Source organism: Elephantulus edwardii, unplaced genomic scaffold (genome assembly GCF_000299155.1).
Source record: "Elephantulus edwardii isolate Elephantulus edwardi_28Jun2011 unplaced genomic scaffold, EleEdw1.0 scaffold00088, whole genome shotgun sequence".
NCBI classification, from domain to species: Eukaryota; Metazoa; Chordata; class Mammalia; order Macroscelidea; family Macroscelididae; genus Elephantulus; species Elephantulus edwardii.
The window spans coordinates 162804-177965 of NW_006399838.1; the positions used below are offsets into that span (position 1 = coordinate 162804).

At 38.8% G+C, this 15162-nt stretch overlaps 1 protein-coding gene across 1 annotated transcript; it reads left to right on the forward strand.

Moving 5' to 3' along the window:
• Positions 1 to 12824: 12824 nt before the first annotated feature.
• LOC102850043 (reticulon-2-like) lies at positions 12825 to 13891 on the forward strand. Its single transcript, XM_006890335.1, has one exon. The coding sequence runs from the start codon at positions 12867 to 12869 to the stop codon at positions 13482 to 13484; it is 618 nt and encodes a 205-aa protein (XP_006890397.1). The 5' UTR covers positions 12825 to 12866; the 3' UTR covers positions 13485 to 13891.
• The last annotated feature ends 1271 nt before the right edge of the window (positions 13892 to 15162 follow it).

Sequence of the window (15162 nt, forward strand, 5' to 3'; positions counted from 1 at the left end):
TTATTCTTGAGATGATCTCTAAATTCAGGTGCAGTGTTCTTAAAGATTATATTATCATGAATTTTTATCATTATTTGTTGCTAGAGATGTAGCAAATTCGATTCTTTTACATTATAGTCAGTAAGATTTATGTGTTTATTTATGTTGTTTGAAAAGTATTTTTGGAGTAAATAGTTCAATAGCCTGAAAAATTCTACCACGTGATACCTGGCAAATCTTTTATCATTAAAGTTATATTTTTCACCTCCTGATCTGGTTTCATTTTCAACTTTTGCTTTCAAATTATTAGTAACTATTAATGCATCTGATGAATATTTGATTGATCTCATATTGGGAAAGCTGGTAAAAATCTTCAATATATTAATTGTTGACTGCCCAAGGCAGATGGTTAAAATCTACCGGCTGCTCCATGGAGAACAGATGAGCAATCTTCTCCATTGTGCTTTGCAGCCTCTGAAAACCAACTAAAGGGTCAGCTATGAGGCAGTTTATAGAGTAGACTAGAAGAATAAGAAGCTAAGAGCATGGGAGATATAGCTGCAATGGTTACTTCTGCTGCTGCAACTGAGCCGGAAGAAGAAAAATAAAGTCTAGAGTGGCCTGAGGCAAAAGCCAGAAGCCAATGTACATATGAATGGGAGATACTTTAAGGGTGGCAGTTAAGGATGAGGAAAAGATGATGAAACTGGTATTACAGTTTATGCGTTTATCTGAATGTTCCTAATGAATGTTTCTTCTTTGTGGGTTTTGTAGATTACAGGGGGTATAAAAATCTGTCTTTACCCAATAATTATTATTGTTATGTATCTTTGACTCAGAACCAACTCTATTTACTCCTCCGGTTACTGACTGAAAGGGGTTCTTTCTGAAGTCAATTACTTCAATCTATATTCAAGACTGCACCTTAACCTTCTGCAGCAAACACGTCAGGCCCTTCTCAGTTTTGGCAAGAAAAGTTGCATAATATGCATAATGCAGGTCATTGGTGAGTCTTGCTGTAATCCTGATGTTTCTCTCTTCCTCCTATATTCAGTCCAGTCCCCTGAATGATCTGTTCTACATGTAGATTGAAAAGGTAAGGAGATGGGATACATCCCTGAAACCTTCCTTTCCTGCTTTTGAAACTTGCTGTTTCCTTGTTTTGTTTTGAGGACTGCCTCCTATTCCAAGTAGGTTGTTGTTGATTGCCCTCAAGTTGAGCACAACTCAGTGACCCTATGAACAAAAGACCTGAAACTCCTCTACAAATATTGACATTTATCAAAGTTCATAGAGTTTCCAGAGGCATGTTGTTTAGGAAGTGGATGCCACTCCTGCTTCCAATTCTAAGCCACTAGATATCATATATAAAACAAAAACAAAAAAGATGATTAATTTTCTAAAATATAATGCATGAGATTGCTTGTATGAAACACAATATGAATAAAGAATAATGTAAACACAATGTATATGAACTTCGTAACAAACTCATTAAAAATAGAATTAAAAAACCAAACAAACCCCACAACAAAATGGTAGGTCATAAGTACTGCTCATGTTGTTGTTGTTGTTGTTAAGTGCCATCAAGTCATAAACAACATAAATAAGTTTCAAGTTAGATATTACCTAGATAACTAAGTGATAACTTGGAAAGAGTAGACACATGTAATATGAAAAATAACTTTAGAACTTAAATTATATGAAAATTACTTTACAAATTGTTGTTGTTATTTGCCTGTGAGTCATAGTTACTGTATCTTCAAGAGCTCTGAAGCCTGCTCTGTCTTGAGCCAGTCTCACTGACTCTAAGACATCTACCCCATTGCCCCAGTTACTCTTTTAAGCCATCTCATCTGGTGTCTTCCTCTCCTGTGTTGTCCCTCCACCCTTCCAAGCATGATGGCCTTCTTGAAGGACTGGTCTCTCCTGGTCACATGCCCAAAGTATGTGAGACGGATTTTCAAAATCCTAGCTTCCAAGGAGAGACCTTGCCCAGACAGACTTATTTGTTCTCTTGGCAGTTAGTACAGAAATTGTTTTAGAAGTTAGTGCAATATAGGGTATTCTTCGTTTTGAAGATGAGTTAGATCCTGACAATATGAGTGATTACTTTAAAGTATCAAAAGAGACTAGTGGCAGAAATAGCCCTAAAATCTGTAAACTCTTCACACTTAATATTTCTTATTAATTATATTATTAGCCTTGTTGTGCTAGGACTCAGAAGACCTGTTATAATATAACGGCAATGTATTTAGAATACAATTTTTCTTTGGTGTTCTCTAGTCTAGATACCACTATCATTTTCACCATCAATATTATCACTATCAGATATATGACCACTGCCAATGTCCCAATTGAAACCAACCACTTTCAATTGCCATTACTACAGTCAACATGACCACTATCACCAGAAGCATTATACAACATCATTTTCACCATCTGGACCTCTATCATTACAACTGGAGACCACCATAAATGTAGCTATAGTCCAGCAGTTGTTTTTTTCAGCTTGGTGCAACAAGGTCTGAGAACATTCAAATGGAACCTCGAGACCATCTCAGTAAGAGAATGCTGGCAAGACTTCTCATAGGCTGTAGGCTTATGTTGATTCTAAGGATTATGAAAAGATTATGCAGCAAGTTTAGTCTGGATTATTCCCCCAAAGCAGGCAGTTCAATGATTAGATACCCTAATCTTTTTATATAGGTATTGGAATGATTATATCTAACTAAAGCTGAATTAGAAACCCTGGTGATGCAGTAGTTAAACCCTGAGCTATTAATCAAGAGGTGAGTGGTGTAAATCCACCAGCTGGAGCAGAAACAAGTACCTGCACATTTATGTAAAAATTAAAACAAACACAAGAACAAAACTAAACAAACAATAAACCTCTTGCCATTGGGTAGATTCTGACTTGAAGTGACCCTACAAGACAGAGTAGAACTGCCCCATTGGGCTGTAAGGTAGCAGTGAGTTCAACTAGTAGTAGAACACTTTCCACTACTCCAGGCTTGGAAATCCAATGGGGCAGTACTTCTCTGCATATATACTTGGCAACAGTTGCTATACATGCACACTGCACATTAAATATTATTCCTTTGACGTATTTTCATTATTTCGACGTTCTAAATAATTTTATATATTATATATTCATCAATGATAAAAAATGAATTTTAATATCTTCAGAAAACCATAAAACATAACAGTATGACTCTTCTTCTTTTCTTCTGTTACACTTATTAAATTGTTACTTTATAACTTAAACTGACAACCAGCATTGTGATTGGTCATCTTGAATTTTAAATATGCAAATATATTAACTGAGTTATTATTTTGTTGCTCTTGTGTAACTTTAGAGGTTTAGAACATGTAGAACGGTAGAAGTTAAAATATCTTGATAGGAATCATTTGTCGGGCAATAAGGAGTGCTTTAATTTAGCTTATGCATTAATATTTTATAGCAGAAGTAAGTTAGAGATACTTTTTATACTTTGCTATTTCTTTAATTATTCATTTTGAATTAAGGAATTCTTACTTAACGTTTACTCTGCACAAGATACTATGTAAGAGGCAAGCTCATAGTCTTCATGGTTGTCTCCCCCACCCCTTCTTTCTTATTTTAACTAAGAGGAGTTATACCAATATCTCTCTTCTATTTTTTCAGTTGTCTTTATGCATATTCCTCTACCCCTATTTCTACACTAAAGTTTTCTTGTGCAAGATAAAATCTTATTTACAAGTCTTAAAAATTTTAATTTTTAATATATTTAATAGTATAGTAAACTTTTAAATGGCTTACTACGAATTTTGCTAGTGTAGAATCTCAAGCCAACCATAACAAATTTATCACACAAAAATTTGTTTTTGCCATTAATCGTGTCTCTCACCCTCAAATGTAGGCAATCACTAACTTTTTTAATATCCAACAGTATTTTTAACATGTTCTACAAATGGTATCTGGATGTAGTTCCTGGGCTGGATTCTTTAACTTACAAAGCATCAGCAATTTACTTGCATCTTAGTTATGGAGAAAAGACAACAACTTCATCTTATTTGAGTCCACAATCAACACCCTTGACATCAGTAGTCAGGAAATCAGGAGATGTATTGCACCGGCAAAGTCTTAAGACAGGGAGCTCTTCAAATCATTGAGGAGTAATGATGTCAGTTTGAGAACTAAGGTGCAAATGAGTCAGGCTATGACTTGCTATGCATCTGAGAGCTGGACAATGAAAAAGGATGACAGAAGAAGAATTGATGCCTTTGATATGTGGTGTTAGAAAATATCTCATGTTGTTGTTATGTGCTGTTGAGTTGCCTGCGACTCATAGCGACCCTATGTACAACAGCCCTAATTCCTGCTCTATCCTGTGCCAATCTCATTGTTTCTGACACACCTACTCCCAATACCACAGTCACAGAATCTATTTTCTCATAGAGGGTCTTCCTCTCCTGTGTTGTTCCTCCACCTTCTCAAGCATGACATCCCTCTCCAAGGACCTGTCAAGACAGTATCAGGTACACCTTAGTCTCCAGACTGATACTGTTGCTTTTCAGTACTTTGGAGAGGTCTCTGAAAGCAGACTTTTCCAATGCAATACATTTTTTTAAATTTCCTGGCTGTAGGTGCCAAGACTGTTGATTGTGGAACTAAGCAAACTAAAGCTGTTTGCAATCTCAGTCTTTTCACCATCCATCATGATGCTGCCAAATGGCTCAGTGGTGAGAATCTTTGCTTTCTTTTTCTTTTTCTTTTTTTTTTTTATTTTAAGGAAAGTTTACAGAGACTTTAGACTTCCATTAATTTATAGTTGCACATTTTTCTCCCTGTCCACCTCTTCCCCCTTCTCTTTTCTCTTTTAAAAGGTAAAAAAAAAAAATCATTGTTATATAATCCTCCAGTCTTTGTTTTCTTGATGATAAGCTTCAATCCATATTGAAGGCTGCAGTCCTAGACCTTCTGCAGCAAGCACTTCAGATCCTCCTCAGTTTCAGCAAGCAGGGGTTGTGTCATTTGCATAATGCAGATTGTTGCTGAGTCGACCTCTAATCTTGATGTCACACTTCTTTCTCCTCATAGAGCTAACCCACCTGGATAATATATTCTGCATATAGATTGATGGAGATGGGACACATCCCTGGCCTACACTCTTTATGGAATGCCAAAATAACAAACAAATATGTCCCAGAAAAAGTGAAGCCAGAGTGCTCCGTGGAGATAAAGATGTTACAATTTTGCCTCACATAATTCGAGGATGTTGCAAGGAGTATTGGAGAGGAATATCATGCCTGAAAAAGTGGAAGTGTGGCAAAAGGGAGGAAGACCCTCAACCAGGTCGATTGACACAGTGACTACTGCAAGGCCTCCAGTGTGTCACGAAGTGTGAGGATGGCACAGGATAGGACAGGGTTCAGATCTGGTCATAGGGTCACTACAGGTCAAACTCAATGGCATCTAATAACAACAAAAACAACAACTATGTCTTAGTTACTGCTGCTTATGACTGAGATTCCACAAGTAAATAACTATCAAAATCAAAATTTATTCTCTTACAATTTAGGAAGTTAGAATTGCAAATTCAGGATGTTAAGATGGGAGGAAAGGCCCTATCTGTTGGTTCTGGACATTTATAGGTCCAGCAGTCCTTTGATGCCTCTACATGTTTTGATCTTCCCTGAAGTGAAGGAGTTTCTCAAAGTAGAGACCTGTGTTTATAAGGACAAATTCCACTCCTGACAATTCTTAGTAATACTGAGCCCTCCAATTTGCTTTCAGGTCTTACTTTAGGGAAGCACTACCTACATTAGATTAAAACTGTAATGGAATTAAATGGTATTAAATCCCGCCATTAATCCTTTTATAACTAGCTCATGAAGAGTTATTACACTGTTTACACATTGTATTATTACACACCTAATTTCTATGAGACATGATCCAGTCCATGATAACTCACACTCATACACGTCAATAATTTGTGGTTTTGGTGGATTTTTTTAATGCCTTGTAGGCCTGATGGTTCAGTGACTAAGAACTAGGCTACAAACAGAACTGTCATTGCTTTAAACACATCATGGCTCAGGAAATTAAGAGCCCGAGAGTCGACTTCATACACCTGTAAAAATTACTATCTGCAGGAAGAATCTATTCCATCTTATAGGACTGGTATGAATTGAATTTGACTTGGTAGCCACAGACCAGAATTTTGCTTTTGAATATTCCATTGAATGGCTGTATCTTTTCCTGTTCCTTCCCTCCCCCCCCAATTAAGGAATATTTTAATCATTTTTAGTTAAAAAAAAGAATTTTTGGTAACTGAATAAAATTGCTGTAAACATTAGAATTCAGATGTGCTGTGTCTATGTTTCCATTTCTCTTAGATAAATTTCTAGAAGTAAGATTTTGATTTGTATAGTAAAATCACATTTAATGGGATAAGAAACTATCAAGTTGTTTTTCTAAGCAGCTATTCCATCTGTCATTCTTGCTTGCAAAATGTAGATGATCAAATTACCACATTATGTTTTGTATTTTTTAAATTTAACCTATTTAATTATATGTGTTGTTGCGTCTCTTTGTGATTTTAAGTATTTAAAAAAGCATGGATCTTGGTTGAAAGCAGAGAGTACCATAGGACTATCTATCTGTGTTTCATTGGCTATGCAAAGGTGTTTGACTGTGTGGATCACCACAAACTGTGGCTGACTCTGAGAAGAATGGAATACCAGAACATTTGATTGTACTTATGCAAAACCTCTATTTGGATCAGGAGGCAGCCAGCAGAACAGAGCAAAGAGACACTTTATGGTTCAAAATTGGGAAGGGTGTATGCCAGGGATGTATTCTGTCCCCATACCTTTTCAATCTATATGAAGAACAGATCATCCTTTAGACTAGGCTGTATGAGGAGGAATGTGGCATCAGGTTTGGAGAAATATTCATCAACAACCTGTGTTATGTAGATGACACAACCCTGCTTGCTGAAACTGAGGAGGACCTGAAGCACTTGCTGCAAAAGATCAAGGACTGCAGCCTTCACTATGGATTGAAGCTCAGTATCAATAAAACAAAGATTTTCACCACTGGGCCCATAGCATAATGATAGATGACGAGCTTAAGATTGTAAACAGCATTAGTTTGTGTGGCTCCACAGTCAACCCAATTGGTATCACCAGTCAGGAAATCAAGAGACAAATCCAATGGGAAAGGCAGCTGTCAGAGACCTCTCCAGAGTACCGAAGAGCAACGATGCCACTCTAGAGACTAAAATGCACCTGATCCAGGCCATTGTCTTCCCAGTTGCTTGCTGTGCATCAGAGAGCTGGACAATAACCAGGGATAATAAAAAGGAATTGATGCCTTTGAGCTGCGGTGATCAAAGACAGTGTTGAATATACCATACTCTGCCATAAGAACAAACAGGTTGGTCCCAGAGAGGGTGAAACTAGGCTACTCCTTCAAGGCAAGAATTCTGAGATTTCGTCTAACATACTTTGGGCATGTTGCAAGGAGGGCCTGGTCACTGGAAAGAGAAATCATGCTTGGAAGGGCGGAGGGACGGGGAAAGAGAGGAAGACCATTGATGAGATGGATTGATACAGTGACTGGGGTAATGAGGATAGGTGTATTAGAGAGAGTAAAGCAGGCCCAATATAGAGCAGGTTTCAGGGCTGTTGTACATAGGGTTGCTAAGAGTTTCAAGGGGCTTAATTAATGGCACATAACAACAACAGCAGCAACAACAACTCACTACAGTATGGTTTTGGTATGGATTACAACTCAGTGTCAAGAAAACAAAGATTCTATCTACTGGAAGAATAGGCAGCATCATGATGGATAGAGAGAAGATTGAAACTGTCAAGAGTGTCATCTTACTTGAATCCACAATTAACACCATTTGTACCAGCAGTCAGAAAATAAGAAGACACATTGCATTGGGATAATCTACAGTTAGGGACCTCTCTAAATTATTGAAGAGTGAGGATGTCAGTTTGTAGCCTAAGTTGTGTCTGATTCAGGCCGTAGTCTTTCTGATCACTTCCTATGCATCTGAGAGCTGGACGATGAGTAGAGATGACAGAAAAAGAAATGACACCTTTGAGCTTTGGTGTTGGAGAAAAGCCCTGAACATCCCATGGACAGCCAAAAGAACAAACAGAGAAGTTTTGAAGCAGGTGCAGCCGGAAAGCTCTTTGGAGGCAAGAATGATAAAGCTTGACTTCAAAAACTTTAGACATATTGCTAGGAGCCACAATTCCTTGGAGAATAATATGACTGATGCTGGGAAAGGTGGAGTTGGTGAAGAAGAGAAAGACCCCCAGCCAGGTGGATTGACACAGTGACTGCTAAAATGAGTTCTTGTGTGTCAGGAGGTTGTGAGGGTGGTGTAGGAGAGAACAAGGTTCAAATCTTTTGTCCACAGATTTGTTATGGAGTCTTATTTTACTTGATGGCAGCTAACAACAACTCACCACAAAGTCCAACTGTGGTTCTGGGGAAGAGTACTGAATATTCCACATACTGCCAAAAGAACAAGCAGATATGACTTGACAAAGGTGCTGCCAGATTGCTCCTTGCAGGAAGGGTGCAGAATTGTTGTCTTGCACACCTTGGGCATATTGTTAGAAGAGGCTATTCCTTGGAGAATGACTCCAAAAGGGATGGTGAAGACGAGAAAGACCCTCAGCCTGGTGAATTGACAATGGACTCAAGTGGGTCCTAGATAGTGAGGTTGTAACAGGATGGGACAAGTTTCAGGTTAATTGTTTAGGACTTGTTATGGACTACTCAACCTGATGAAACCTAACAACAACAAGAAATACAAAAACTATAGTCTTCGGTATTACACCTCATCATAAAAAACCCAAAAATCTTCTCAACTGGACCAATAGACAACATATTGATAACTAGAGAAAAGATTAGTTATCAAGTACTTCATTTTACTTGGACACACAATCAATACCCATAGAAATAGTAGTCAAGAAAACATACAATGTATTGTTTTTGGAAAATCTGTTGTCAAGGACCTAATTAAAGTGCTAAAGTCACTTTAAAGACTAAAGTGTATCTGACTGAAGTCAAGGTATTCTCAGTTTTTTCATATTTATTTGATATATGGACACCTCATAAGGAAACTTGAGGAATGATGCCTTTGAATTGTGAGACTGATGAAAAATACTGTATATACTATGCATTGATTGTATAAAGAATGAACATTTTGCTTTGGAATAAATGAAGTCAGAGTTCTCTGTGTAGGTCAGGATGGTGAGACTTAATCTTACATACCAGGATGTTAAAAAGTAATTGTTCAAAAAAATTGTTAAAAAAAAATGATATCCATTGACTGACTCTGACATGTGCATGTCAGTAATATGCAAACAGGGTGTGCTAGCCTATCCACAAGGAGACTGACTAGCCTTGTCACTAACTTGAGCAAATCCAACAGCAGAAAAGGCAAAACTGACCACCAGCAAAGGAGAAAGAAAAATGCAACGCATCCTTCAAGGCCAGAGATTCTTCTGCCAGCCTGACTAGGACCAGCCGTAGCAGAGAATGAAAGACCTGATATGAGATGGAGTGGATTTGGGGACTGATACCCCATGGTGGCCCAGATCTAAGAGACTTTTTCTGAGTTAATTGGATGACTTGGAGGGAAAACCATAATGGTCAGGACTGGCCTAAAATCATAAAGCTCAAGGCCCTCAATATGTCAATAGAGGATCCATGTGTTGAATAGAGGACCAATGTGTTCAAGGAAGGATAAATCTGTTCCTGTGAGCACATTAGGGATGTTGTCCTGAGTGATTGTATTCTGCAACTAACCCAAATAACAGCTGTTTGACTTCCCTAAAATGGTTTTGTGTGATCTGTGAGCTATTATAATGGACTTTGGATCCAGGAAAGCCGTATGATTGCTGTTGGGATGAGCAGAAAGGGGTTCAGGAGCATGGGGGACATGTCTGACCTCATGGGAATTGTTTTGTGTTGTTTGTGCTGTTGATGTGGACAGTACCCCTTTGCGGAGTTGATGGAGATAAGACACAACCATCCCTATGCACCTCATGCTCTTTTACACATGCTTTGAGCAAATTATCAGGAGGAGTCAAAGGATATTATGCTTGGACAAGGGGAAGGTCAAGGAAACAGCAGAAAACCTTCATTGAGATGGTTTGGAATGGGCTTGTGCATTGCAGAGCTTGTGAATATGGTAACATAATAGGAATTTTTCTTGTACTTCATGAATTTTTCATGTTGTACTTCACTATGACTTCATGACGTTTAACAACAACAACAGTGATGTTCAATATCCTTTCATGTACTTATTTACCTGTTTATTACTATTAATTGTTTGTTTTATATAATTTGAAATTATTTTAAATATTTTGGTATAAAATTTTAGACAGACATGTGAAGAAATTTTTTACCAATAGCTTGTTTTCTCATTCTTCACATAATACTTTTCAAAATGTAATTTTAAAAAATTTGTACATGGCCCTATGTAATTTAAAGACTTAAAGATTTATTCTATATCTTTTTGTAAATATGCCTTATAGGTCCTTCAGGTTTTAAATTATATTTAATATACACTTTTTTATCTTGATTCTAAGACAATGCCTGCAAGTCAAAGTTCTTTGTGAAGCCATAAGTAGTGTTGACATCCCAATTGTCAGACACTTGATGAGCCAATTAACCTGTTTGAGTCACATTTTCCTTATGCATTAAATCCAGTAACCATAGAACATTGCATTAATACATTATGACACAGCAATGTTCCACAGTCACCAAGTCCCCTGTAACTGATCTTTTTGTTAGAGCAGAATGAAGTATCTAAGAGTTTTGGAGCTTAGTAAATTGGTGTCTGGATACATTTGGCTCTGATACTTTAAAAGAATTTAGGGAAGGTTACACTGGGTGCTCTTAAGAGACCAAGGTGTAGAAGCTTCCACTAACATAATTTGGGTGTGTTTTCAGAAGGGGACAGTACTTGAAGAAAGACATTATGCTTGGAAAAGTAAAAGATCACCAGTTACAAAGACACTAACAAGATGGATTGACACAGAATTTAGCAAATCTTTTCTGGTAGTGATTGTGCTATTTCTATTGACACAGCTAATTGCTATATCTACTTTCCTGGAGTCATTAAAATAATACTACTACACAATAATCTGATATCTGTTGTTGTTATGTGTCTTCAAATTTCTTGTGATTCACAGCAACCCTATGTATAACCGCTCCGAAGCCTGCTGTATCTTGAACCAACCTCATTGTCTCTGACACACCTACCCCCAATAACCTAGTCACTGATTCAATCCATTTCATCCAAGGTAATTCTCTCTCGTTCTGTCTCTCCACCTTCAATCATGATGTCTCTCTCCAAGGACCAGTCCTTCCTTGCAATGTGCCCAAAGTATGTTGGATGGAGCTTCAGAATCCTTGCCTCCAAGGAGCAGCCTGGCTTCACCTTCTCCAGGAAGAAACCGTTCTCTTAGCAGTTCTCGGTGTGTTCAATACTCTTCTCCAGTACCACAACTCAAAGACATCAATTCCCCTTTTATCATTCTTAGTTATTATACAGTTTCTGATGCACAGCAAGTGATTGTAAAGACAATAGTTTAGATCAGGCGCATCTTAGTCTCCAGACTGACGTTGCTTTTCAGGACTCTGGAGAGGCCCCTGACAGCAGATCTTCCCCAGTGGAATTTATCTTTTGATTTTGTAGCTTCTGATACCAAAAGTATTGAATGTGGAGACAAACAAATCTCTTCACCATCTATTATGATGCTTTCACTTGGCCCAGTGGTGAGAATCATTGATATCTTCATGTTAAACCATTCCATATTTAAGGCTGTGTAGTCCTTGACCATCTGCAGCAAATGCCTCAGGTTCTCCTCAGTTTTGCTAAGCAAGGTGTATCTTCTGTATAATCCAAGTTGTTGATGAGTCTTCCTCCAATCCTGATGCCATGTTTCCTCCTTACAGAGCCCAACCTTCCAAATGATCTGTTCCTCATATAGATTGAAAAGTTATGGAGAAAGATGCATTCCTGGCATACACCTTTCCTGAATTTTGAACCAGGCAGTGTTTCCTTGCACTGTTCTGACAACTGCCTCCTAGTCAAAGCACAGGTTCATATAAGCACAGTCAAATGTTCTGTTCTGGGATTCCCATTCTCCTCAGAGTTAGCTAGTTTGTTGTGATCTACAGTCAAATGCTTTTGCAGAGTCAATAGACATTTCACAGATAGACATTCCTCTGGTATTCTCTGCTTTCAGCCAACATCCACTTAACAATATCTATAATTTCCCTGGTATCACGAACTCTTCTAAGTGGTTCTCTCTCTACTGAAGTTCTGTTTCAGTCATTTTTGGAGAATATTTAGTATGATCTTGATTGCATGTGATAGTAATGATATTTTTGATAAATTCCACCCTGTAGGGTCAAATATTTTTGGAATGGGAACAAATATGGATCTCTTCCAGTCAGTAGGCCAGGTGGTTGTCTTCCAGATTTCTTAGCACAATTTGGTGAGTGTATCCAGGGCAGCGTGTTTGTTGATTGGTGTTCCAACAATTCCTAGGGCCTTGTTTTTTTTGCCAGTTCTTTCAGAGCAGCTTGAACTTCCTCCATCATCACCAATGCCCCTTGATCATAGGTTGTTTCATAAAATTCTGTGTCAGCTGATTCTTTTGATATAAGACTCTGTATAAGTCTTTCATTTTCTTTTAATGCTTCCTGGATCATTTCATAATCTGTTCAAAGCACCCTTAAGTATTGCAACTCGAGGCTTGAATTTGTTCTTCAGTTCCTTCAGCTTAAGAAAGACTCAGCGGGAAGTGGGCAAAAATCCCCGAGGTGCCCTGGCGTCCGCAGCCTCTGACTATCAGCGAAGATGGGGAGTAAAGTAGCGGACCTGCTGTACTGGAAGGACACGCGGACTTCAGGAGCCGTCTTCACGGGCTTCATGGTCTCCCTGCTCTGCCTCCTGCACTTTAGCATCGTGTCCGTGGTCGCCCACGTGGCTCTGCTGCTGCTCTGCGGCACCATCTCTCTCAGGGTTTACTGCAAAGTGCTGCAGGCCGTGCACCGGGGGGATGGTGCCAACCCTTTCCAGGCCTACCTGGATGTGGACTTGACCTTGACCCAGGAGCAGACAGAGCGGTTGTCCAAGCAGATTGCCTCCCGAGTGGTCTCTGCATTCACACAGCTGCGACATTTCTTTCTAGTAGAAGACCTCGTGGACTCCCTTAAGTTGGCCTTCCTCTTCTACATCTTGACCTTTGTGGGCGCCGTCTTCAATGGTTTGACTCTTCTCATTCTGGGAGTGATCGGCTTATTCACCTTCCCCCTGCTATACCGGCAACACCAGGTCCAGATCGACCAGTATGTGGGGTTGGTGACAAATCAGTTGAGCCACTTCAAAGCTAAGATCCGAGCTAAGATCCCAGGGACCGGAGCCCTTACCTCGGCAGCAGCTGCAGCCTCCGGATCCAAAGCCAAAGCCGAATGAGAGGGGTGTCTCTGCCCGTGGGACACCTGCCCCCACCCCAGCCGCCCTTTGTTCCCTTCCATCTCCCTTCCATATCCACCTGTCTCCCCGCCTGGCCCAAGCCATTTCCCTGTGGGTGTCAGAATCACTCACACCAGGGGAGTTAGGGCAAATAGCCTGAGCGGCCAGGACTACATTTCCCAAGAGGCTCTGCTCTAAGAGTCCAGGAAAGATGAGGCACCGTGGCCTCGGGGCCTACTAGGACTTGTAGTTGCCTAGACAGGGCGCTCGCCCTGCACTTCCACGACCCCGCCACTGGAGGCGCAGTGAATGGTTAGTGTCTCTGGGACACCGCAAGTCCCAGCCCCCGGGCTTTGCATGGGGCCCAGGGGAGACCTGAGCTTGGATTTACACTGTAATAAAGACTCCGGTGGAAAACAAAAAAAAAAAAAAAAGACTCAGCGATATCAGCACTTTTGATTTTCTGCCTCCAGTTCATTGCACATTTCATTACAATACTTTGTTTTGTCTTCCTGAGATGCCCTTTGAAGTCTTCTGTTCAGCTCCTTAACTTCTTGATTTCTTCACTTGGCTTTGGCTGCTTGGTGCTCTAGTACAATATGACATTCATTTTGGTATTTTCTTCCCCTTCACAGAGATCACCTGGTCTTCTCTTATAAGTGTTCAAGGCCTCAAATCTATTCCTGAAATGTTTTTTATAAATTCAGGTGAGATAGTCTCAAGGTGAAATTTTAGTTCCTATGGATTTGATCTAACCTTTTGAGATTTAGTTTGAACTTGGATATGAGTAGTGGATAGTATGGTCCACAATCACCAATTTGTCCTACTTTTCACATTTCATATTGAACTTCTCCAGCAATACTTTCCATAGAAATAGAAATCTGATTACTGTGCATGCCATCAGGTGAAATCCATGTGTATATGTGTTTATATTTCTTGTTAAGGTATTTTCAATGAATAAATCAATCATTGTGCTTAATTTGGTTCTTTTATCTCCTGCCTCATTTCTGTCACTAAGTATGTTTTCCGACTACTGATCCTTCTTGTCTGCTACATTATTAATGCATCTTTATTGCATGTTCAATCGATTTCTGACTGCAAAAGTTGGTAGAAAGCTTCTATTTCCTCCTCTCTGGCTCTAGTTGTTGATGCATAGATTTGAATGATAGTAATACTGACTGGCATCTTCTTATTGCACACTTATCTTCTGCATACCACTGTAATGCCCCCTCTACCATCTTTGATATTTTACAAATTATTTTTGATGCGAAAAATCAATAACCTAGATACTATATTTTTTAGACACTAAACTCCACTTCTTAAGCCTATTTATTCGTACAATGTGCTTTGCTCTTTTATCCACTCTAAGTTGATATTTATGCTTAACATCAGAATTCTAGCTCTGTTGAATTTACTAATTTCATATTACACTTTTACACTTGATCTTAGCCAAAGGACGAGAAGCGATTCATATTACACTTTAAAAACTCTCTACAGTCCAGCTTATTTGTTTCTGCTTCTTTGAAATGTTTTTAAATTAGACAATTTCTTTTAAAATTTATTTATTAAAAAATACAAATAAACAAGCTTGTATTATAAATTAATCATTGATTTGTACTTATCCAGATTAGTAATTCCTTTACTTAGGTCTAGGAAGATCTTGGTAGACCAGACTTTA

Coding starts and splice junctions, on each gene's coding strand:
- LOC102850043 (XM_006890335.1), top strand. CDS start 12,867: ATGGGGAGTAAAGTAGCGGACCTGCTGTACTGGAAGGACACGCGGACT.